Source organism: Balaenoptera physalus, assembly GCF_965194825.1.
Source record: "Balaenoptera physalus genome assembly, chromosome: 4".
Taxonomy (NCBI): domain Eukaryota; kingdom Metazoa; phylum Chordata; class Mammalia; order Artiodactyla; family Balaenopteridae; genus Balaenoptera; species Balaenoptera physalus.
Window position 1 is genome coordinate 90972067 of NC_138891.1, and position 26548 is coordinate 90998614.

Consider the following 26548-nt stretch of genomic DNA (forward strand, 5'->3'; position numbering starts at 1 on the left):
GAAAGGTACTTGTCAATCCTGGTTAGTAGCCACAGCTCCATGGAATGTAATTGATAAGCACCATATATATTGGCTTATGCCTAGTAATAATATATCTTGAAGGGTTTTGAATTGATTATTTAAATGCTTTGGGCTAAAATACTGCTATGTCTAATAATTACCCGTTGACCCTTATAATTGTAAAGACAAGCTCCCTCTACCCAGAATAGGATGTTAAACTGATTACAAAACAAATAACTGTGGTTAATCTATCACATACCAAATCTGTGAAAGCTGGACTACATCCAGTTGGCGGAAAGTGCTGACCATGTTCTAAATGTCCAGGGAACAACAGTTATAAAATGGATCTGGTGCCTGCTAGGACTCTGAATCCATATATATCATACCAAAATATGACATTCCATTCAATACTCAGAAGTCTAGATTCCTTTCACACATTTTTCAACTTTCTAATGTCAGAGCAGAACAAAAATATGACCAGTAGGCTCAGGGAGTCCTTTTTTTTTTCATTTTTTATTTTTACAGGAAGCAGAAGCTAGTCAATACCTTTCCAAGTACAAGAAGCAGCAACATGAGTTGAATGAAGCTAAGGAAAGGGCGGAGATAGCCGAATCTCAAGTTAATAAGCTCAAGATTAAAGCAAAAGAGTTTGGGGAAAAGGTACGTCAGCTATTGAGCTCTGCTCTAACTTTTAAAGTACTTGTGTTTCAGGTTCATGTCATCACATGGAAATTTCTTGTTTCTCTCTTTAAAGGCTTTTAAAAAACTACATCAAAAAACAGGTTCTGACAAAATCTTCCTATATTTATTAACTCTACTTGTCCAGGTAGTATGAAGCACTAAGGATTTGAGTGGGATGCACGTTGTATTTACGCTTCTCAAATGCTTAATTCTAGGTTAATGTGCAGGCTCTGAGCTCCAGGGCCTAGATTCATGTGGGTAGAACCGTCAGAAGTCCAGGGAGCAAAGATGGTTAAAGAAGCACAGATGGATCTGCTTGAAATTCTGAGTGAACTCCTTCTATTGTGGGCAAGTATGTGACTTTGTATCATATTGACATGGAGACCCCAGGCGGACACGTTTAAAATTGAGGCCATGAATGAGAACAAATGCAAGAGTCCTGCTTTTTAGCTTTCTTCCCTAAAACAGAGAAAGGGACTGTCTACATCTCTGGTCCCCCAAACTTTAGTTCTGATCCAACAGTAGGGGCCAGTGCCCTAATTTTCCTGGTAAAGTGATAGAGTGACAGAGAGCACGAAACTGTAGGCTTGGCAGGGTCATTGTCTTAGTCTGTTCAGGCTGCCATAACAGAATACCAGAGACCGAATGGCTTACAAACTACAAACATTTCTCACGGTTCTGGAGGCTGGGAAGTCCAAGGTCATGGTGCTGGCAGATTTGGTATCTGGTGAGGGCCACTTCCTTGTAGACGGCCCTCTTCCCACTGTAACCTCCCATGGTAGAAAGAGAAGGAAGAAGCTCTCTGGGGTCTTTTTTGCACAAGGGCATTAATCCCAGTCACGAGGACTCAACCCTCATGACCTAATCACTTCCCAAAGGCCCCATCTCCTACTACCATCGCCATGGGGGTTAGGATTTCAACCTATGAATTTTGTGGGCGGGGACACAAACTTCATACTGTGGCAGTTAGGGTAGCCTCAGCTTCCTCATTGAGATTGTTCCCAGAAACACAGTTTTAAAGTGCGATCTGGCTTTAGGAGGAGAGAATTAGAGGAGGTTGGATACCCTCCACAGAATGCCTACAGAGCACTTAGCACAGGCACCGTCATTTCAGTTTTAAAAACATGGTACATACTTGGTCTTTCTTATTTATTATAAATGAATTACTAATAACCCTGCAAGATAAGCAGATAGGGCAGCCAATAATAAATACTACCTTATGGGAGGGCGAAGGATCTCTTTTTGAAGAAGAGACTAAAAGTTGTTTATATTGAATATATTTGGATCCAGATATGAGAAATATGAGACGTTTACAGACTCCAGAAATTTCTTATCGATGAGCAAATAGTTGTCTCAGGGATAAGGCCTATATGGAGAGGTCCAGTTAAGTGGTTTGAACTCTGGCCTCAGTTTGAGAAGTGTTATGGCCTCAGATTGGGGTCTTCTGTGCAGAAGCTGCCCAGCAACCCCATGTAATGGATTTGTTTAGGGAAATACTTCACACGTGCGGCAATTGCACTCAGCTGCAGGAGGTCGAAGGGCCTCGGAAACAGATGTAATGCATTCGACTTTGTCACGATTATTTCCAACAAAGAATAAAATGAGTGAAGCAGAAATTGCTTCTGAGAGGCCAGAGATGAATAGGAAAATCGTCCTTGGCAGTGCAATGACTAACTGTTTTCCATTCACAGGAGGAGAGCCTGAAATTCCTTCAACTGTCATAAACCAAAGGAAAAGGTTTTCTGATAGAACTGTGCATCAGGTCTGTGGAGCAAATTGGTGATGTGGCTAGTCTCTCCCTCATGGGGTCTTCTATAGAGGGCGCTGCCTTCACTGGCAATGCAAGGCGAGCAGAAAATTGAGTGACCGAGCACACCCTTGCGGTGAATTACCGGTGTCTGCTTTCTCTCATGCAGATAATTGCCTCAATTCCCTGCCTCCTTTTGAAGCTAATGAAGAGTTGGCTAAGTCCTGCTTACGTCTGGAAAGCACTGGGTTTGGTTCTTGGTATGCGTTGCACTAATGAAAGTCACAGGAATCTCACAGAACACAGTGATATTCTGTTTTTCAGGTTCATGAAGAATGACCAGTCCTTGTTAATAAAGGACAGAGGCTGGAGAAGTACAAGGAGGTACTGTTTTATGGCCAGAAACTTAAGTTGCATTGGAAACATACACTTAATTTTTTTTTACTGAAGTAAGTAAGTATAGTTGATTTACAATGTTATATTAGTTTCAGGTGTACAACATAGTGATTCGACATTTGTAGATTATACTCCATTTAAAGTTATTATAAAATGTTGGTTATATTCCTTGTGCTGTACATGGCATCCTTGTGTCTCATTGATTTTATACCTAGTAGTTTGTACCTCTTAATCCCCTTCCCCTCCCTCTACTCCTCCCGTTACTGGTGACCACTAGTTTGTTCTCTGTATCTATAAGTCTCTGTTTTGATATATCCACTCATTTGTGAAACAGACATTTTAAAAAACATGTTTATGCTGTGTCAAAAGTAGTTTAAACAAGGTGATCAGAAAATGAAATAATAAAAGGGAATATTGTTGCTTCCAAGTGTAGTGGGGATTTTTTTGATCCTCAGAGGCAAGTAAACATTTCACATGAAAGATTAAATAGATGCAAGAATCTTTTAAATTCTGATGTTAAAAACATACTTTGTCCATGTTGCTTCTTAATGAGTAATATTCACAGAAGACATGAGCTATGTTATGGTCCGTGGGGACTAGGGCATATTGGTAAACAGTTATTACTGAAGTTAGTGAACTCTGCTGGCCTTCTTTCTACATCCATGAGTCTATATTTTTAGCCACTAATGGTGGGAGACAACGGGCTTTTCTTAGCATTCTATAGTGATTTACATATAGTCATAGTTAGGCATTTTGCACTCATAGGTAAACCCTCCTGCTGGACAACCACGTAGGCTACATACTTGTGCAATACTGAAGCAACACCCCACACAAGATGTTCAGATCAGTGATAGCTGGTATACTGTCTTTGTATTGTACCAATTTGGCTAAGCTGGAGGTACATTTCCTGTGTGGTTCTGGATTAAAGTTGGTCACAAGAGAATTTGATTTGAGAGGAAGAAGTGAAGGAACAGCTGGGTTCTTTCTGTGCTCATAAGGGCAATGTATAGCCCCAGGCACACTGGTGATAGCTGGCAAATGTTACTCCAGGCTGAAAAGGTGAGCTAGCTGGGATGGGCCACAGCTCCGTGGACCCGCAGCTCTCTGAGCTCCTGTCAGAATGCTCGCCCGGCAGGTGTGCAGCTCCATGGCAGTGGGCGCCAGCTTATCTTACAGGTCACTCACCGTGTTGACTTTGGAGGCCCTGAGAGACCGCATGGGGTCCAGTTTGTTCTTATAAATTCCAGTCCATCCTCAGTCCGTGTCCAGCCGTCCTTCCTGACCGCTGGCACAACTGACCGGCAGCGACCTCAGGCCCAGCACCAGATGCAGAGGCGACAGCCTGGTACAGACTTCTTCACCAGTGCCCACAGTTGTATAATGATGTTGAATCTCTATAATAAATCCTTATTCTGTCGTTCTCAGCAGTCTGCCTCTCTGATCCAACCTGCTTCACACAGGTGGCTCTAAGATTAATTCAGGGACTCAGCAGCGTTGAAGGACACAGAATCTTTCTTGTCCGCCATCCTCAATGTGTCGGCTTTGGTCTTGAAATTTATCACCCTCATCACCGTAAGTAGACTAGAGCAATTCTGAGCACTCTCTCCTCACCAAGTGTCTTACGTCCTTTTCTAAAGTTTTTCTTTAAGCGTCCTTAATACTTTACCGTTTGTGATGAACACTGGTCACAACATTATAGCAAATACCTGAAGTCAACAGAACTATGTGCAAACTAGGAGATTGTGAAAGAAGTCCAGCTGATAAAGAAAATTGGACCAGGTATTATTAATACACAATTGAGGATTGGTTTTCTCCTGTAAACTATATGGTTAAAAACTTGATTAAGTTAACAAAAGTCCTGGTTAGGCTTTCTTTCTTATATACTGATGATAAAATTGAGACCAGATCATCCAGTCAGCTGAATTATCCATTCCCTCCTTGCATAAAAATTTATATGAAAATCTAAATTTATTAGAAATCTGATTAACAATATGACAACTGAGCCAAAAGAGTAAATCAAATTATCTTCATAACTAGGGTCACTCAGCTATGCAAACCCTGGTGTTGAAAGGTACAACCCAACCCCAGAGATGTCAATTCTTGAGTTGATAGGGCCCTTTGCACCCTGGGTAGTCTTAGAGATACTGACATTCTTACTCTTTGGGGTCCCTAAGACTCACCATACTAAATCTAGTTGATTAAACTGATATTAACCATTCATATAAAACTGGAGTACAATACTTTAGCAAATCCACTGCCTTGTTTTCTAGGCTCTGGTTTTTCACCTTTTCACTAAAGTGACTTCTGCTTCTACCACTCACCCATCATTAGTTAATCAGATTTTGAATCATCTCTTAGTGGTTCATTTCTTCTGAGTTCTTGGCAGAAACCTCACTGTAGCCTCCTGGGCTGATTGCAGAAGGAATGTAAATGAATGAGATAGATAGTTCTTTTCCAAGCTGAACTGGAAGCCTTGGTATCCAGGCATTTATAATCTTGATGCATGTAGGGGGTCAATGAATGATTCTTAGGTCATGAGAAAGAATGTAATTATTCTCTTTCCAGTATCACAAGTCTTTGCAATGGTAGAATTGTCAGGTCATGACAAGCCATTGCTGGAAGCGCAGTGAAGAAAGGGGAGGTGAGATCACTGGATATTAAGGATGTTTGTGCTGTGTTGTCAACTCCTGTCTTCACTTCCTTTAATGAATGAATGTTCTGAAAGAGCCTAGAACCAAGAAAAATGGACTCAAAATCACTGTTGTTCATGTCAGAATAACCATTTTTATCTTAAGTATTTAATGCCGGTAGCGTTTTGTTTTGTTTTTTTGGGAGGAGGGAGCTTTAAGCTACTGTTTGCATCTGTAATCAGAGATCCATGAGACAGTTATAAAATAAGTAGTTATGAAGTCTGGGTCTTATCAGTCAATTTTAATTTTCCTGCTAGATGTTCCTGAGATTTTAACAAGTAGAAAAACAAGTTTACCCCACTCTTTACTGTTATTTATTCTGATTAATGGAACTCATAAATAATAAAAGGTGTGCAGCAAAAAGGAAGTATGCAATCAAGCTATAATTCGTAAGTGAATTATAAGTTCTGAAGGAACCTAGAAGTGGCTGGAAAAGTGTAGAAGGTCAGCAGTCTGAGTCCGGGCAGAAATTATAGTCTGCTTTTCTCTTCTTTATCTGTATTGCCTTCCACTCCTATGCAATCCCATGTTTCCATCAGAATAATAAGTATATTGGTGCATAGTGCCATTTGAAATCATCTTTACAAATAACAGTTGGACATGATAAGAGCAAGCACTTATTTAAGCAAGTAGAGCATGTTTAATTACAGTGGGAAAAGCCTAAGTGTATTTTTTTTCCCATTCTATTATCCTGCAATTCCTCCTGCCTTTTTTTCTGTGTAAAAGTCCTGCATGATGATGTGTGAATCAGTCAAAACTTCAATTAATTTTTAGAGTAGCATCCTTATACTATAAATAGTTTGATAAAGGAAATGCCTTACCATGTTTTCTTCTGCAGTACCGGCATGGCTAAATTTCTGATCAGTAGGTGGTTGCCCTTCTACAAGAAAAAACAGAACTTAGAAAAACATGTCTCCGCAAACACCCAAATTCTCCCTTATTCCCTCCTCAGTATAATTGTTAGAAGCACGTTAGTTACTCCCCTCTTCAAATCTTTTTTCCAACAAACAAACAGCATTAAAAGTGCATTTAATGTACAAACACCTCATCAGAAACAGACAGCAGTAAATTCTTATGGCTGATTCAAGTCCTCCAAAGCAGGGGTAAAGGCAATTCAACCAGGCCAGCAATTCCTGGCTCTTTAAGATTGTTGGCCTGATTCCTACCAAATATAAACAATGGAAAATAGCCAAGGTGGTGATGGATAGGAAAAAGAGACATAATGTCATTTCTCAAGGAAGGCCTTCCTTCTGGGTCTTGCTAAAATCTAGGATCATTTATACTAAGGGCATTTTAAAACAGAGTGATAGAAAAGGGACTTTAAAAAGAAAACATACAAGCCATAGTCATATGAAACAACAACCTGGGAACTGGAGGTGTTGTGACTTTTAGTTTAACAGCATGAAATATATTTTCAGCCCACCTAACTACAGAACTGTGGAACTTCTTTTTATTTTAAGTGGTCAGTACCCTAACATGGTTTTTGCTGATATCTCCTGACTGCTCCTCCAGAATCAGAATCCATCCTGCTCTCTGCCACGGGAAGCTGACCTGGATGGGTTCTACCTGCAGGGCTTCTCTTCCCTCTGGTTTCCAGTTGGGGTGGAGATCAAAGGGAGGGAAGGGCAAAATCAGGTACTTATTCTAGCTCCTTCCCTATAGTCTAGCTGTGTCCTCTGAGTGAAGGTCGCCCTCCTTACAACACAGCTTGTTCCATGACTCTCCTTGCAGGTTTTGGGCACCGCTCTTTCTCCTTGTCCCTTCAAGTTCAGGTTTTCTAGCAAAGTTCTGGGGGAATGCACTGTCTTCTGTGCTCCCCTTTGTCCAGTTTTGAGTGTGCCAGGTACTTTGTGTTGGAACTTCACTTGTGCACACTTCCAATATAGAAACTAAACCATCATTCTTGAGCAGTATGTAGTGCCCCCTCTCCTATAATTTGAACCTAATCTAATCACAAGTATCATTATATTAGGGTTTGCATGTGGGGGACAAACTAGACTACCTGCAACCTCCCATCTTTTTCTACTTCTGGCAGCTAAGAGACAGGAGCAACAAGTAAGGGGACTGACCTATTAGTATAAACAATCACAGGGCTACAACTCGTGAAATCCTCACTCACTATCACCCTTAAAATCCTACCTTCAATAATGGTGTCTGCTATATCAAATAACCCTAACTTCAGCAGGGACAATAGGCAAATATCAATCAAAAGAAGGGACATGCGATCTATTTCAACCTCCCAGGACACTCAGAGCTTTCTCGGAGAGATTATGAAAGAAGGGAGAGCTTCTTGGGGCCTAGATCTACCTCTGCCACTGGTTAGCTGGGTCATCGTAGGTGGTGCATATAAGAGTCTGTTTCACATACCTACTTAGCATTTGTGTTAACTTTCTGGATTCTAGTTTTCTGATCTGTAAAATGTGGAAATAAGTAAATCCAAGCTTTTCATAGATCTAATTCTGTTGATAAAAGCAGAGTCTTTTAAGAAGTCCTGTGACCATGGAATCTTAATGTATCATGTTAAATTACTACAAGTAATTAAATTGCTGTAAGTAACACAGGTTTCTAGCAGAAAATTTAGAAAAAGTTTTTTTTAAAACTTAACAGGGATTAAAATAAAATAGCCCATCAAGGACAATGCTGTTTTGAGCAGTAGCAACTATAGGGGAAGCTCAAAGAAAGAGAAAACAGAGCCCAGGGACTTAAGGAAGTCCAGACATAATAGAAGTACCTGGGCAGATGTGTGGTGGAGAGATGTGTAGTACCTCTCTACAAAGGCAAAGAACGTTTTGGCTTCTTTCCAGCTATTTTTCAATGCAAGATAATTCAGATCATTCTGTGTATTATTTTACTGCCAGATCTAAATTTTCTCTCTTTAGTAGAAAAAAGACAAATAAAACAACTTAAATAACACGTGACTTTCAATTCACTTAATCAATTTCCTGTTATTTATTAAAATATTCAATGAAAAACTGGCAGTGTGATTCAATGGATGTGCTTGTATATAGCTTGCTGTGTCTCTGACCATTTAACTCAGGATAATTTCCTAGAAGTAAATAGTTAGGTGGAAATGTGGGCATCTTTTAAAGAATTTTTGAAAAAGTTTAAAAACAACTCTGCAGAAAATTCAGATCTATTTACATGCCTAGCAGCAGTGTAGGTGTGCAGCTGCAGGTGTATCTTTGATAAACCTCTACCTGAACACCCAGGCACAAGACCAAATCCTCCAAGAGATATTACCTGTGTGGAAACAGATGGATCTTCTTGATTTAACGGCTAGAGTTACCCCTGAAAGCAACAAAACTGCGACTACCACCAATGTTGAAACAATTATTCCGACAGCTGTTCCTTGACTTGCTTCTAAATAAAACAAACAAAAAGTCTATAAGCTGGAAGAAAAGTTACCAGAAAATAAAAGAAAATGTATAGATGGGTGAGTAGAGTATCTTTACTAATTTTATAACTAGCTATTTCTGCATTCTGGATGGGAGACAGATTTCATATTAGTGAAAAGACTCTTCCTAGTGAAAAGACCCGTTAAAGATATGAACAACAGCCCTGTCTGGACCAGAGTTTTTCATGAGCATAAATAATACCTCCCAACCTCAATGTGTCTATTGTGGGAAACCTGCCAAAGCTGTGATATTAACCAATTTAGGGCCTAGTGGGGATGAGAGTCAGGAGAGAAAAAGTCTGAAAACTTGAGAGACAATGAGTCTTCTATGTATTTTAAGTCTTTATTGTTTTTTATTGTAATAAGATAATCAACACACTTTTACAAAGGAATAATTATGACTACAAACTAACCTTAGCCTAGCGTATTCCTTGGGGGATGAAGGGAGGTTGCAGTGTACCCTTGGCTTGGAGAAGGCAGGTTCCTAGAGGAATAGAGATGAGCAGTGCAGAGGGGATGAGAAGAGTTGAGTAGGAGCCATGATCTTGAGTAAAAGGTGACAGGTGACCACCAGGATAACCAATAGTGCTTGGAGCTCCTCAGGAATAACTGGAGGAGCCAGAACTCTTTTCAGCATCTTGGTTGGAACTAGCATTGTTATAATTAGTATTAAAGGAAGTGGGGAACTCAGAAGCCAGAAACTTGGAGACCTTGAGTAACCAAAGTCAGAACCAGCTAATCTTACAATCCATGTTCTACCAAAGAGTAAGGAGCAAGCATTAGAGAACAGAGGTCAAATTCAGGGGGGAAGATAATTATGGCTTTTCTTTAAAATGAACAGCTCTGTATAACGGATGTCAATTTTTATGAATATACTTTTACTTAATGTTTTACAACCAATAAAACAATCTCTCCACATATTTGTCATCCTGAAATTCTATACCCATGTAGAGAAGGAGTAATTAAGTAGAAATGTTGACTTCCTAATGTGTTTTCATAGGCATATTTTTCCTCCTGAAGAAAATTCTGCAATGTATAGCTTCTTACTTTATCCATGACCCTCAGTTCCCCCATCTGTAAAGGGATTTGTCCAAGATCACATATTGATTCAGCAGCAAAATTTAGCAAGAATTATTTAATTTCATTCAATTCAGTGCAACCTTTCTAGAGAAGATCCAGACTCTAGGAATCATAAGCCCCACTATCTGGGCCTCCTTTTCAAATACTGCAGTATTTCCTGGGCAAGGCAACAAGCAGAAAATTGCAATTCAGTACAGAACACCAAGTTTCCTTGAAAGAGTGTTTGTCCTGTTCCCTGCCCTGATGGGGTAGTTCCTGCTATAGACCTCTTTCTGGGGGGAAGTATGGGCAAACCCTCTTGTAGTCTCAACTGACCAGTATTTTACTTCAGAATGAGAGGTTCTGAAAAGCTCTTCTTTGACAGAGATGGAATGGTCATGATGCTTCACTTTGTGTAAACTGAAAATTAGACCTCTAATTAGAAAGATGGGCCAGATGTGGTCTTCAGATTGTTTCTTCCTGATTATTTTTCTAAACTCCAAAATGAATCCAACATTTAAGAAAATAGAATTAAAGTTTAACTGTATTTTACATAAAAGTGACAATCCTATTTTGGGGAAAAATAGGAGCTTCATCTGCATCTCAGTTTTCAGTACCCTCAAAGTAGCAACTCTATAAAGGGAGTGTTATCACTCAGTGTCTTGAAGTTTCTATCTATTTGAAGTTGTCCTTGACCCAAGGACAACTCTGTATTCTTATCTCCAAAACGCCCTACATAGAATCTCCAAACCTTCAAATCTGTTATTTCTCCTAATTTTCATAACTAGAATGATAAAAATATTTCTAAAACATATGTTCCACTGACTCATATTTTAATAAAGAATAGAAAGAGAAGCGCCATGGTCTCCCATGATGTCAAGTTGATCACTTAAGGGTAAGGGTGATCGGCCCACCTTGAAAGTCAACTTCATGAGTACACATTCCATGACTCTATGGATACTGGACTAGAAATATTTTAATTAATGAGTTTTACCAGTTAGCTACCAATAGAGGTTAAAAAAAAAAAAATAAGCCAAATCAGGCATACATGTAATGTTTCAAATGTCCTTTGATAACTGTTTTCACCAGATTCACAGACCATGCTTCCCCAGCATCCAGCAGAGTCCAAATTCTAACTTTCTCCTGTGCCTACACAGCCTCAACTCCCCAAACCCAGACCCTGAGGCACAGATGAGGCACAGTGGTAAGCAAGAACTGAAGATGCTCAGCCCACAGAGTAACAAAACATATAGGTTCCCTCTTCATTTCTGAAGCCCTGAAACCCTAAAAAGGAAATCTTCTGGGAGTAATTTCTTTCTTTCTTTTTTTTTTTATGCAAGACTTGCCTGTGGTTGAAGGAAGGAGATTGTCTTGACTGGAAGTATCCCTGTAGACAGTATTTTCAGAAATTCTATTCAAAGGTATTCTTGAAATGGCAACCTAATTTTCCTGTTTGATGTTCACAATCTCTAATGCTGTACCCGAAAACCATTATCCAACCCTACTTGTAACTTACCTACATGCAGTGATTGGATGGTGAGTAAAGTATACTTGCTTGAAGAAATATTGCACAAGTATTCCCCACTGTCTGAAAGACGAAGATCCTTCAGAGTCAGAGAGAAGTCATGCAGGTTTATCGGCTCTTTGTTCCGTGAAAGTAGGGGTTCATTGATAATTGTTTCTTGTGAGGAGTTCAGAAAGGAAGCCAGGACCAAAGAATTCCCACTGTCCACTCTGGACCAAGTGACTATGAAATCTTGATTTGGTATGAAAAAACTGTTTTCAGGTTTACACGAGAGTGAAACGTTTTCACTTTGCATTTTACAAAGGCCATCTAACAGAATAGAAAAGTAAAGATTAATGAAAACAAAATTTTCAAATGAATTTTCTAAGTTACACTTAGAAATATCTTTGAAAATACCTTTTGGAAAGCAATGAGATATTTGTGCTGTGGAGTTTATTAAAAGCTTTACTACCACTATTTCAAAGTCTCCCACCAAGGTTAAGCTTAGGCTTCAGGAGGCCTAAGCCTGGGCCAGCTAGGGAGGTGACACACCTGGTTTTTAACTCCTACAGCCTGACGGTGATCATTCAAGAATGTTGCTATGGTTATCAGCCTTTTAAACTCAGTGATCTTCTGCTGACCTTGAGTGCTGGAGTTACGTCCTTGTCACTGTCTATACCGTGGCAGTCTCTGCTACTTTCATGGCCTCAACCACTTCTTAATCTCTCTTTCAAGACAGAGTCTCTTTTCTTGCACATAAGAAGTGTATTTCTAACTGTGCAGGTAATTCCTCACTGGCCCGAACTCTTAGAACAGGGACTCTGCTGGGTATTCTTAGCTTGCCCCTTCAGAGCTAACTCCATCTTGTCCTTCCTATTCTCTGGTTCTGTCAGCTGACCTCTATGGACTACCATGAATTGTTCTCCCTGGTTCTAGACATACCTACTTTGCAGTCCACCTGCGAGAGAGTGATGCCAAAGCAAGCCATCTAAAATGCCACTTCCAGTCGCTCCAATGTTTCATATCCTTCTTTGGCTCCATACTATCTCCAGGGCTAGCTCAAGCTCTTTAGCAAGATGAAGGCATTTGATCTGGTTTTTGCCTTCTACTCTAGGCTTATCTTTTGATACTTCAGTTTAACCCTCAACCATTTATATTTCCACAAATTCAAGCAATATTTACTCCTCTGTGCTTTTGCATGTAGTATGTTTTTTGCCTGGAATGCCCATGTTCTCCTGGAACTTCCTACTGCTCTTTTAAAATTCTGCCCTTATGCAACTTCCTTAAGCATATATTCTGTAAAAACCTGATCCATACCCAACCACAGTGAACAGAATTACTCACTCTCTTTGTATGCTACGTTCCTGGTTTAGTTTTATTTTTACATGTTTGTACTAGATGCTGTGGATCCAGAAGTAAGAGTCCACAGCATCTAGTACACATCTGGTTCTTAAGTTCACAGTCTGAGAGTGACAACGCTTGGCACATAATAGATCCTCAACAAGACAAAATAGCGTTGAGTCTAAGGAACTGTTGGAACTCCAGGATACTCATTTCTGAATAAACATGAGAAATTATGATTTTCCATAGAAAATATTTGCAATTTAATATTTTCATCCCTTTCCCATGTTTCCATTGCTGCCTGGCTGATGAACAGAGAACACTGGCTGCTCACACTATTGACATCATATAAAGGTAGTGAATAATTCATATTTTTAGTGTCTTCTTGGTGAATATTTTGAGAATTTGAAACTCAGGGATGGAGGCAGGACCAAGATGGCAGAGTAGGAGGACCCCAAGCTCACCTCCTCCCACAGACACACTAAAACTACAACTACATATAGAACAACTCTCTCTGAGAATGACCTGAAGACCAGCAGAATGGCCCATCTATCACTAAGGATATAAAGAAAAAAATACACCAAGGTGAATAGGAGGGGAAGAGAAGTGATCTAGTCAGGACCCACACCCATGAGGGAGACCCTGCACTGCTCCAGCCCCACCCCTGTCAAGGCAGTAGTCCTCACATGCCCCAGGAAAAGCCCTGGCCTGTGCCAGGCTCCAGCTCTAGCCCCCCTGGCTCCAGCCTGCGCCTACCAAGGCTGCACCCCCAGCATGCCCCAGAAGAAGCCCTGGCCTGTGATTGGTACAGCTCTAGTCCCCACCCCTCATCAAGGCAGCAGCCCCCAACACACCTGAGGAGAAGCCCCAGTCCATACCAGGCTGCAACTCTAGCCCACCCCAACCCCCAGCTCCAGCCCGTGCCAGTAATAGCCCTGGTGTGCCCCAGAAAAAGCCCCTCTCCATGCTTGCTTCATATCCAGCTCTCCCACCAAAGCCACTGGGCACACAGAGACTGCATAGGGAGACTCTCACACAAGGACATACCTTCAAGACTGAGATAGGTAATTGTCTTGCCTAATTTTATAAACAAACAGAGAGTTGAACAAATTGAAAAGACAGAGAAATATGTTCCAAATGAAAGAACTACCCTAATGAAATGGAGAGAAGTAGTTTACCTGATAAAGAGTTCAAAGCAATGGTCATTAAAATGCTCACCAAACTCAATAAAAGAACAGAGGAACACAGTGAGAACTTCAACAAAGAACTAGAAAATATAAAAAAGAGCTGAAGAATACAATAACTGAAATGAAAATTAGAGGGAATCAAGAGCAGATTAGGTAATACAGAAGAATGTATAAGTGACCTGGAAGATAGAATAGTGGAAACCACCCAACCAGAACAACAAAAAAGAAAAAATACATTTTTTAAATGAGGATAGTTTAAGGGGACCTCTGGGACAACATCAAGCATACTAACATTCATATTATAGGTGTCCCAGAAGGAGAAGAGAGAGAGAAATGGGTAGAAAACATATTTGATGAAATAATGGCTAAAAATTTCCCTAATCTGAAGAAGGAAACAGATATTCAGGTCCAGGAATCTCAAAGAGTCCCAAACAAGTTGAACCCAAAGAGATCCACAACAACATATCATAATCAAAATGGCAAAAGTTAAAGACAAAAAAATTTTCAAGGCAGCAAGAGAAAAACAAAGAGTCACATAAAAGGGAACCCTTATAAGACCATCAGCTAATGTTTCAGCAGAAACTTTGCAGGCTAGAAGGGAGTGGTATGATATATTTAAAATGCTGAAAGGGGAAAAACCCTACAACCTAGGTTACTCTACCAAGGAAGGTTATCATTCAGAATTGAAGAAGAAATAGTTTCCCAGATAAGCAAATGATCTTAAATGGCACATTAGACTAAATGGACTTAATAGATAACTAGAAACCATTCCATACAAAAAACATCAGAATATACATTCTTTTCAACTGCACATGGAACATTCTCCAGCATAGGTCACAATGCTAGGTTATAAAACAAGTCTCAATAAATTTAAGAAGACTGAAATCATATCAAGCATCTTTTCTGACTACAATAGTATAAAGTTAGAAATCAATTTACAGGAAGAAAACTGGAAAGAGCACAAACGTGGAGACTAAACAATATGCTACTAAAAAACAAAGTGTCGATGAAGAAATCAAAGAGGAAATCAAAAAACACCTTGAGACAAATGAAAATAGAAACACAATGTTCCAATATCTATGGGATGCATCACAAGCAATTCTAAGAGGGAAGTATATCACGATACCGGCCCACCTCAAGAAATAAGAAAAATCTCAAATAACATATCTTTTCTAAAGGATATAGAAAAAGAAGAATGAATAAAGACCAAAGCTAGTAGAGAAATGAAATACCAAAAGTCAGAGTGAAAATAAATGAAGTAGAGACCAAAAAACAATAGAAAAGATCAATGAAACTAAGAGCTGTTTCTTTGAAAAGATAAACAACATTGGAAAAACCTTTAGCCAGACTCATCAAGAAAAAGAGATGTGCTAAATAAATAAGATTAGAAAGAGGAGAAGTTACAACCAATATCACAGAAATACAATCATAAGAGAATACTATGAACAGTTATACACCAACAAACAGGACAACCTGGAAGAAATGGATAAGCTCCTAGAAACTTATACTCTTCCAGGACTAATTCAGGAGGAAATAGAAAAGCTGAACAGACTGATTTCTAGTAATGAAACTGAAGCAGTATTTTAAAAATTCCAACAAACAAAAGTCCAGGACAAGATAGCTTCACAGGAGAATTCTACCAAATATTTAAAGAAGAGTTAATACCTATCCTTCTCAAACTATTCCAAAAAATTGAGGAGGAGAGAACACTTCCAAACACATTCTACAATGCCACATTACCCTGATACCAAACCAATCAAAGACACTACAAGAAATGAAAATTACTGGCCAATATCCCCAAAGAACATAGATTCAAAAATCCTCAACAAAATATTGTAAGCCAAATTAATTCAACAACACATTAAAAGGATCATATGTTATGATCAAGTACAATTTTTCCCAAGGATGCAAGGATGTTTTAATATCCATCAATCAATCAATCTGATATACCACATTAATAAAGCAAAGGATAAAAATCACATGATCATCTCAAAAGATGCAGAAAAAGCATTTGACAAAATTCAACAACCACTTGTGATAAAAACTCTCAACAAAGTTGGTTTGGAGAGAACATACATTCACATAAAAAGGCCATATATAACAAACCCACAGGTAACATCATACTCAAGGGTGAAAAGCTGAAAGCTTTTCCTCTAAGATCAGGAACAAGACAAGGATGCCACGCTCGCCACTTTTATTTAACATAGTATTGGAAATCCTAGCTACAGCAATCAGACAAGAAAAAAAAATAAAAGGCAACCCAAATTAGAAGAAAAGAATTAAAATTGTTGCTATTTGCAGATGACAGGATACCATACATAAAAAACCATAAAATCTCCACCAAAAAACTATTAGAATTAATAAACAAATTCAATAAATTTGCAGGATACAGAGTCAATGTACAAAAAATCAGTTGTGTTTCTGTACATTAATAAAAAACTATCAGAAAGAGAAATTAAGAAAACAGTCTTATTTATAATTAAATAAAAAAGAATAAAATATGTAGGAATAAATCTAACCAAGGACATGAAAGACTTGTACTTTGAAAACTGTAAGATGCTGATGAAAGAAATTGAAAACAATACAAATAAGCGGAAAGCTATTCTGTGTTCATGGACTGGAAAAAATTAACATTGTTAAAATGTCCATACTACCCAAAGCAATCTACAGATCCAATGCAACCTCTATCAAAATACCCATGGCATTTTTCACAGAACTAGAACAAATAATTCTAAAATTTGTGTGGAAACACAAAAGATGCCAAATAGCCAAAAAAATCTTGAGAAAGAACAAAGCTAGAGTTGTCATGCTCCCTGACTTCAAACTACACTACAAAGCTATAGTAATCAAAATAGTATGGTACTGGCACAAAGATCAGACACATAGATCACTGGAACCGGATAGAGCACCCAGAAATAAACCCATGCACTTATGGTCAATTAATCTACAACAAAGGAGGCAAAAATATACAGTGGAAAAAAGACAGTCTCTTTAATAAGTGGTGTTGTGAAAACTAGACAGCTACATGTAAAAGAATAAAACTAGAATATTTTCTCATACCATATACAAAAATAAACTCACAACAGATTAAAGACTTAAATGTAAGAACTGAAATCATAAAATTCCTGGAAGAAAATATAGGTAGTGTGCGCTTTGATATAAGTCTTAACAATACTTTTTTGATCTGTCTCCTCAGGCAAGGGCAACAGAAGCAAAAATAAACAAATGAGACCTAATCAAATTTTAAAACTTTTACACAGGGAAGGAACCCATCAGTAAAACTGAAAGATGACCTACTGAAAGGTAGAAGATATTTGCAAATGATATACCTGGTAAGGGTTTAATATCCAAAACATATAAAGAACTCATACAACTCAATATGAAACAAAAAAACGAAATGATCTGATTTTAAAAAATGGGCAGAGGCCTGAGTAGACATTTTCCCAAATAAGACATACAGATGACCAACAGGCCCATGAAAAGATGTTCAACATCACTAATCATCAGGGAAATGCAAATCAATGCAACTGCAATGAGATATCACCTCACACCTGTCAGAATCACTGTTATCAAAAAGACAACAAATAACAAGTGTCGGTGAGGATGTGGAGAAAAGGGAATCCTTGTGCACTGTTGGTGGGAATTTAAATTGGTGCAATCACTATGGAAAACATGATGGAGGTTCCTCAAAAATTAAATATAGAACTACCATATGATCCAGGAATTTGACTCCTGCATATTTATCTGAAGAAAACAAACACACTAATTCAAAAAGATATGTGCACCCCAATGTTCATAGCTCATAGCACAATTATTTACAATAGCCAAGATATATAGGCAACCAAGTGCCCATTGACAGCTGAATGGATAAAGAAGATTTGAGTTACACACACACACACAAAGTAGAATATTACTAAGCCATAAATAAAGAATAAAATCTTGCTATAGTGACAACATGGATGGACCTGGAGGGTATTATAATTAGTGAAATAAGTAGAGAAATAAAGACGAATGCTGTATGTTTTCACTTATATGTGGAATCTAAAAAACAAACAAACATAATAAAACAGAAACAGACTCACAGATACAGAGAACAAACTAGTGGTTACCAGAAGGGAGAGGGATGGGAAGAGAAGCGAAATAGTTAAATATGATTAAGAGATACAAATTTTCAGTTACAAAATAAATAAGTCACAGAGATGTAATGTCCAGCACAAGGAATACAGTCAATATTTTATAATAACTTTGTATGGTGTGTAATCTATAAAAATATCACTATGTTTTATACCCCAAACTAATATAATATTGTAAGTCAACTATACTTCAATAAATTTAAATATTAAAAAAAAGAAACTCAGGGGGAGAGAAGGCCAAAAAGGAAAGCTAACCTCCACTTTCCCCATATAATAGAGATTTACATAAAAAATTTGCTTTGCTTCTAGTGAAGTATAAAACAATATTGATAATTTTCCTCAGAGTTAGATAAATGGTGCCAAATTAATTTTTCTTCTCCTTAAACTCTTCTTAAACAGTAGCTTATAGAGACTGGTGAGAGTTTGGGTTTGTTCAAATAAATGAGAGGAAGGAGTAGAGGTGTTGATAAAGATTAATGGGCTAATACTACTTAAGAAGACTAAACATAAAGAGACTAAACAGAAGCAATACTAATTTCTGTTGGTTGAAAAACTGGCAAAAATTAGAGGTTGTGACCTGCTGGGAGACAAGCATCCTTTCCTTCTCTTCTGATCTTCTAAAGTGCAATGCAGGTAGAAAATTCTATGTAGAAGAACCATAGAGAAAAACAGTAATGTTCATGGAGGTATTTTCTGCTTTCCATTTCACAATTGTTTTCCTTCAACTCATAAACACCTTGCAAGGTAAGAATTGCTTCCATTTTACCAACGAGGAACCAGCGCTCAGAAGTAAAAATGATTGCTTGAGGTAATAGAGCCAGTAATATTAGATCTGGGACTCCAGTCCTGGTCTTCTAACTGCTGCAAATGCATTTCCTTCCTTTGTGTTCCTCTCTTAACCTGTAAATCAAACCCCCTTCCCTCCCAATCTCTGACAGCACAGGTACACAGGTAAAGCCTTGTGGAGCCTACCTTTCATTGTCCATCGCCCTGTCCATGTTTGCTTCAGCAATGTGTTTTCAATAGCACATTGATAAGATGAATTTGATCCTGTAATATTTACTCTACTGTTAATATAAAAAGGACCCAAAGATCCGACTTCTTCCTTATTGTTTTCAGAGATAGGTGTATTATCCACTTTCCATGTGATAATTGGATAAGGATAAACACTTAACACATTGCATATTAAGAAGCTGTTTGTGGCATTCTTTTCATACTTCATCACAGGTGTGACAAAAGCTATGTGGGAGAAAGAAGGGCACGTGAGGAACTGTCATTAGCTTCTTTTTAGCCCATCTGTGCAGAACACATTATTTTAATACCCATGAAATGAAAAGCTAAGTTTTGTGAGCAAAACTTGGCAGTTTCTGAAAGGAAAAACAGCAAAAACTCTGTAGAACCTTAAGCTATAGTCTGGTGATCTACAAGGAAAAAAGATCATGTATGGATACATAGCAACTAGCAAGCTCAATTCTCTAGAAAGAATTCTAGAAAAAAAATCTAATGGCCTCACTGAGCAGTCAAAATGTGGGTGTCAAAGCTGATAAACTAGAGCTCACACAGCAGTTTGTACTCTTTAGGTACTGACTCAGAGCCTTTTTGATTCTTTGTTTACCCATAATTCTTAGATTTCTGAGTCAAGGTCTGAAGCAGATAAATAGAACAGAGGGAGAAAGAACAAGAGCTAGATAAAACAACCCATTAGAAAATGCCCCTCCCAATAAATAAATTATTAGATAAATAAAGCTAATACAAACAGGAGGAAAGCATATAGTATTACAATTAACTTCATTTAGAAAACAGAAAAATGTAATTTAAATCAATTCAATAATTTTAAGCTATCATATTGGCAGAATTTCTTAAGATGGGTAATATTAGGTGTTGATAAGACTTAAGGGGAAAACGTATACTCTTATGCTGCTGGTATAAATGCCATATTAAAATTTTACTTCTGATACTTTTGTTTCAGATCATTTCCCGGTATTAAATATAAGGATGTTCATCACAACATTTTTTGTAACGTAAAACACTAGAAATACCTAAATACCTACTAATGGAGGAACAGGTGCATCAATTATAGCATGTCTAAACTATGAGACACTATGCATTAAAAATAATGAGGTAGTTTGTATGTATTATCTTGGAAGGAAGCCCATAGCACATTAAATTAAGAAGAAGGCAGTACAGAAAACATGGAATGGTATCATTGTCATGTTTTGTAAAATGTTATATGTACACTTACCTCCCACTTTTAGTACCACTTTGTTTATGATTTTTCCAGATGATGTCCCCACATAGCACATGTAAATTCCTTCATCCTGAAGCTTTAATCTTTTGAAAGATAAGGAGGCATTCCCATTGTGAATTTCACCATGGAAGAGGGATGTCCTATTTACATATCTGGGATCTTGCTTTTCCAACTGGTCACTGTCTTTGTAGTATGAGTAAACGTAGTTATCTTGATTCTTCCAGTGAATTACAACATCGGGCCCACTCTCAAATGAGCAAGGGAGAATTACATCTTCATCAAGTCTTCCAATGACTGTTTGCTCACTCATACTAACATGACTTAAGGAAGCTAAAAAGACCATATCTAAAAGCAAGAGCAGTTATGAAGAGAATTAGTGATGGGTGCTTATCAAGGGTTATATCAGGACTACCTAGAAGAACTATCCTAGTCAGCAGCCTGATCATTAACAGACCACATCATCTATCAAGAACACTTGCTAGTCTAATTACTAGAAACAAGCCATGAAGCTCTATGTTTGAGTGTCTGCAATTTCAATCGAGTATCTGTTGTAGTCAATGTAACCATGAGAATTGACAACAGCATAAAGCATAGAAACTTTGTTCCATGCTTGATCAATAGTCTCATCTCTCCTCTGATCCTGGCCTGCTACAGTTGCTGGAAATTATGTATATTATATAAATTAAAGATTCCTGTTGATATTTATTCCCTGAACACATTCATTTTTAACACCTACTATAACAATAACAAATTAGTTTATCCAGCTAGCTGGAGCCAGCAGGCCCTAAAAGAATAGAATAAACTTAACTTGGTTGGGTTAGGAAATATTTGGAGCATGTAGAAGACAATGCTGCATTAAAGGGTCTGTTGGGAATATGTAGACATTAGTTTCAAGAAAGGGTGCACAAAAGAGGAGGAGTCCAAAAGGGGAAATTAAGTGATTCATTTATTTTGGCTTTAAGACAACTCTCAGGATATACTATGAGTCCATCAAAATATAGTTAAGGAATATTATTCTGAATATAAATGTAGAGGTCCAATCCTCCTAATATACATAAGTTTGTATATGTGTGTGTATATATATAAATATATATATATATATATTTATATATATTTTTTTACTGTCAACTTCAGAAGGTGATTTGAAAAAGCAAATGGACTCATCACAATCAGGTTTTTGCAAAGAAAATATACTTAACCATTTCATAATCACTGAAGGCAGTATCCAGATTTTTTAACCAATTCACAAAACATTTTAAGTAGATCATGTGCCCTATCTATGAATTCTGTGATATTTGCACTGGAAAGGACCTTATCTTACGGACAATGGACTAAACTCCTTTGACCTTGGTCAAAGCCACCCGAGATGGAATAATCGGGTGTTCGTATGGCCTTGTCACAAAGCCTTTTTCCTCTGCCCCCTCCTCTGAGGCTCTTTCCACTCTGCCATGTCCCACTTTGCCTTAGAGTGATTTAGTCTATCTCTGTACAAAGGGCTAGAGGAATGTGGCATCAAGCTGAGAAGAAAGACATGGAGAGGTGGGAAAGAAAAGGAGTGTTTTTGTCAACCTCCCTAACTGCTCTCCTAAACACCTCTAATATTTCATTGGATAATTTAAAATGCCTGCCACAGGGCCTAGCAAAGCTTATAACGCCTTTTGTCAAGTGTCAAGTAAGTACCAAGCTTACACTTAAAAAAAAAAAAAAATCAACCAATCAATCAAACTTGCCTTTCTAGTGATTTTATATTTGGTAGCAGATAACAGATTAGAAAGAACCTTAGAGTAGATAGAAGAAAAGTTAGAAAAGTTGACAAGCTATGGCTACAGAGGAAACAGCCCCCTTGCCTTGTGGCTCATGTTCCTACCTAATGATACAAACAACTGACACTTGGGTGTATTATAAAGGTGCTTACCTTGAGATCCACGTAGAGATGGTATAAGAATGAAGAAGAAATACAGAGCTGCCTGTGCCTTCATGTGGAAGTCATGGAAGAAGGATGTCTTATTTACATATCTGGGATCTTGCTTTTCCAACTGGTCATGTGGAGGTCATATTAGTTATACTATCAAAGAGAAGCAAAATATACAAGTTACAGATTTTAAGTACAAACAGGAATTGGAAAAGAAAGAATTAAAGTGTCTGCCTGTAGGAGATTCATTAAATTAACTATGGTACATTCACACAAATAATACTTCTGCAACCATTAAAGATAATACTGTAAAAGATGGTTCAATGGCATCGAAAGAAGCTCTTAATGTTACAAGAGAAAAATCAGATTACGATGCAACTTTTAAGAAGCATAGTCCCTTTTTAAAAGCACACACATTTCTGCACATAGGAGGCTGACATGACATATCACTAAATTTACAGAAGGATGTTAACTCTGAAGAACAAGTTTCACATCTAAAGCAGTACCTGTTATATAATAGGTACTGAAAAATGGCTGTTAAATGAATAAAGATTTGGTATACGTTAAATAGTGATTCTCTGGATAACAGTTTTTGTCAGTTATTTTTAAAGCTTTCTACAGTGGACATGTATTGCTTTTATAGGAAATATACTAAAAATAAATTCAATTAAATATTAAATGTCAATGGTGTTAACTATCGTGTTATTTATAATCACACATTAAAAAACAGTAAAACGAAACCTGAAAACATATTCTTAAGTCCAATAATTGTGCAGATTATGAAGCAGCCATTAAAATCATGGTTTACAAACAGCACTTTGAAAACTAAAAAAAGTGAGAAAATATAGATGGCAAAATGCATACACACATGATATAAATTCAAGTAAGTAAATAGAACTGATTTTCTCTAGTGATGGGATTATAGATAATTTTTAAAACCTCTAAAAGAAAATTTTGAAGAAATCATTTGGGAGCTCTACTATTACAAAGTTGTACTCAATCTGTTGTAAGATATGAGATGCAAGAATGATTAAAACTATTCTAAAAAATAAAGTTAGATTCCTTCATAATATCTTACCAAAATGAAACCTGGTAAATTAATAATTTATAGTTTCATTTTTACATTTTAAATACTAAAATAAAATAAATGAATATACAGCCTTGGAAAAGGGCCTTTTTAACATGGCTATACTTTTCTATATCAGATACGTCTACATAAAAATGGGAAAAGCAGGGAATTCCCTGACCGTCTAGTGGTTAGGACTCCATGCTTTCACTGCCAAGGGTGCAGGTTTGACCCCTGGTTGGGGAACTAGGATCCTGCAAGCCGTGTGGAGCAGCCAAAAACAAAACAAAAAAAACCTTAAAAAAACTGGAAAAGCAACAAAAACATATTAAAATACAAATAAATAGGGAAAACATTTGCCATATGTCAAAATTATCACTCTAATAGTTTCCATCTTTCTCAGAGCAATAGCTAAAATGTTTGGCAAGTGGCCAAATGGCAGTGTAGGAAGACCCTAGGCTCATCTCCTCCCACAGGCCTACCAAAATCACACTTACGGAGCAACTATTGATGATAAAGACCTGAAGACTAACAGAAAAGATCTTCTGTAACTAAAGATATAAGGAAGAAACCACAAAGACGGGGGTAGGAGGGACAGAGAGGTGGTATGGTCATGACCCACACCCTTGGGTGGGTGATCCACAAACAGGAGGATAATTACAATTGCAGAGCTTCTCTCCAAGGAGTGAAGGGTCTGAGCCCCACATCAACCTCTCCAGCCAAGGATCCTGCACTGGGAAGATGAGCCCCCAAAATGCTTGACTTTGAAGGCCAGTAGGGCTTACATTCGCGAGAGCCAGATGGCTGTGGGAAATAGAGACTCCACTGTTAGAGGGCGCACACAAAATCTCACATACTCTGGGACCCAGGGCAGAAGCAGTAATTTAAAAGGAGCCTAGGTCAGATTCACCTGCTGGTCTTTAGGAGCTTCTCAGAGAGGCAGGAGGCAATTGGAACACACTCTGGGGACACAGACACTGGTGGCAGCCATTTTGGGGAGGTCGCTCTACTGTGAGGACACTGGTGCTGGCAAGTGCCATTCCGGAATCCTCCCTCTAGTTTATTAGTGATGGGACCTGCCCTCGCCCACCAGCCTGTCAGCACCAGTGTGGGGACAACTCAGCCCCACCCACCAGCAGGCCTGCTACCTCAAGACCTCCTGAGGCCTCAGCAGCCCCAGGACACAGCCCTGTCCAACAGAGGACCCAGGACACAACCCCACCCAATATACACCAGCACTAGTCCTGGGAGTCCTGGGGCCCCAAAGCTAGCCATTGGGACCCTGCCCCACCCACCAGCAGGCCAAAAACCAACTCTGAGACCTTCAGGTCCCTGTAACCAGAGGCCCCAGGACACAGCTCTACTCTCAGTGGACCAGTATTAGCCCTGGGACCCCTGGGCTCCCACCCTGCCCACCAGATGATCAATAACAGCTCTAGGACACCCAGGTCCTGTAGCCAGAGAACCTGGGACTTGGCTTGGCCCACCAATGATCCAGAATTAAACCCTGCACAGCCCACCAGAGAACCAGCATCATCTCCAGGATCCCCAGCCTTGCAGCCAGAGACTGCAGGACACAGGTTGGCCCAGCACGGAGCCAGCATTAGCCCTGGATCCCCTAGGTCATGGACCAACCCACCAGCAGGCGGACACCAGCCCCAAGACCACTGCAGCCCCACAGCCTTCTGTATCAGGATTCAGCCCACAAACCAGCAGGATGGCATCAACTCTGGAACCCCTGGGGCTCCTGCCCCACCTACCAGCAGGCCAATACCAGCTCTGGGACACCTTGGGCCATGTAGCCAGAAACGCTAGGAACTGACTCTACCCACCAGTTGACAGGCTCTATTCCCAGGACACCCTGGCCCCTGGCCCCAGGCCCCACCCACCAGCAGGAAGACACCTGCTCTGGACACCCCTGGACCCTAGCCATGCTGACCAGCTGGCCAATGCCAGCTACAAGACACCTTGGACCCCTCAGTCAGCCTCCCCAGGATCCAGCTGCACTCAGCAGTAGGCCAATACCAGCTTTGGGACAACATAGAGCCCATATCCAGCAGTGTCAGAAAACTGGTCCTGCCCACCAGTAGGCTGACACTATATCTGGGACCCCTGGCTGAGCAACCACCCACCCAGAACCCAGCTCTGCTCACCAACGGGCTACAACTAGCCCCAGGGCCCCCTGGGGCTCTTCAGCCAGCCACCACATGATGTGGGTCCACCGACCAGTGGCTGGCAGCCCCTACACAACACAAGGCCTGGCAACCAGCAGGACCAGGGACCAGCCACACCTACCAGACCACCCACAGTAGTCAGCCCACCACAATAGAAGGGCACATGCAGCCCACAAGGGAGAACCACTAGAGCATACAGCTCTGGTGACCAGAGGGGACAGCACTAATGGGACACACAGGATGCCTCCCATAAAAGGCCATATCTCCAAAGTCAGGAAACATAACCTACCAAATACATAGAAATAAAAATGGCAAATTAAGGCAGCAAAGGAGTATGTTCTGAACAAAGAAACAAGATAAAATGCCAGAAGAAAACTAAGTGAAGTGGAGGTAAGCAATCCACCCAATAAAGAATTCAAGGGAATGATTATAAAGATGCTCAAAGAACTTGGGAGAAGAATGGATGAGGGGAGTGAAAAGTCAGAAGTTTTTGACAAAGAGTTAGAAGATATAAAGAGGAGCCAAATAGAGACAAAGAATACAATAATGGAAATGAAAAATACACTAGAAGGAATCAATAGTAGATTAGATGATACAGAGAAACAGGTCAGTGAACTGGAAAACAGTAGTGGAAATCACTGAAGCTGAATAGAAAAAAAAGAATAAAAGGAAATGAGGACAGTTTAAGAGACATCTGGGATATCACATGCACTAATATTCACATTATAGGGGTACCAAAAAGAGAAGAGAGAGAGAAAGGGACAGAGGACATATTTGAAGACATAATAGCTGAAAACTTCCCTAACCTGGGAAAGGAAACAGACATCCAGGTCCAGGAAGCACAGAGAGTCCCAAACAGGATCAACGCAAAGAGGAACACACCTAGACACACTGCAATTAAAGTGGTAAAATTTAAATATAAAGAAAGAATATTAAAAGCAGTGAGTGAAAAGCAACAAGTGATGTACAAGGGAGCTCCCATAAGGCTATCAGCTGACTTTTCAGCAGAAACTCTG

The 26548-nt window shown here is 39.1% G+C and overlaps 2 protein-coding genes across 2 annotated transcripts in view; one reads left to right on the forward strand and one right to left on the reverse strand.

Moving 5' to 3' along the window:
* The window catches only part of MYH15 (myosin heavy chain 15), a gene marked incomplete at its 5' end in the record, with an annotated part of 275049 nt that overhangs the window by 166943 nt on the left and 81558 nt on the right, over positions 1-26548 (forward strand). Inside the window, 1 exon segment of the mRNA XM_082460984.1 lies at positions 485-1808. Within this exon segment, the coding sequence (XP_082317110.1) occupies positions 485-762 (278 nt within the window). The 3' untranslated portion in view covers positions 763-1808.
* On the reverse strand, positions 1801-24591 carry HHLA2 (HHLA2 member of B7 family). The gene is made up of 6 exons (XM_082460670.1): positions 22296-24591; positions 20375-20725; positions 19105-19371; positions 11488-11801; positions 8755-8896; positions 1801-6394 (listed from the first exon to the last, which is right to left on the reverse strand). The coding sequence occupies exons 1-6, from the start codon at positions 22357-22359 to the stop codon at positions 6285-6287; spliced, it is 1248 nt and encodes a 415-aa protein (XP_082316796.1). The 5' UTR covers positions 22360-24591; the 3' UTR covers positions 1801-6284.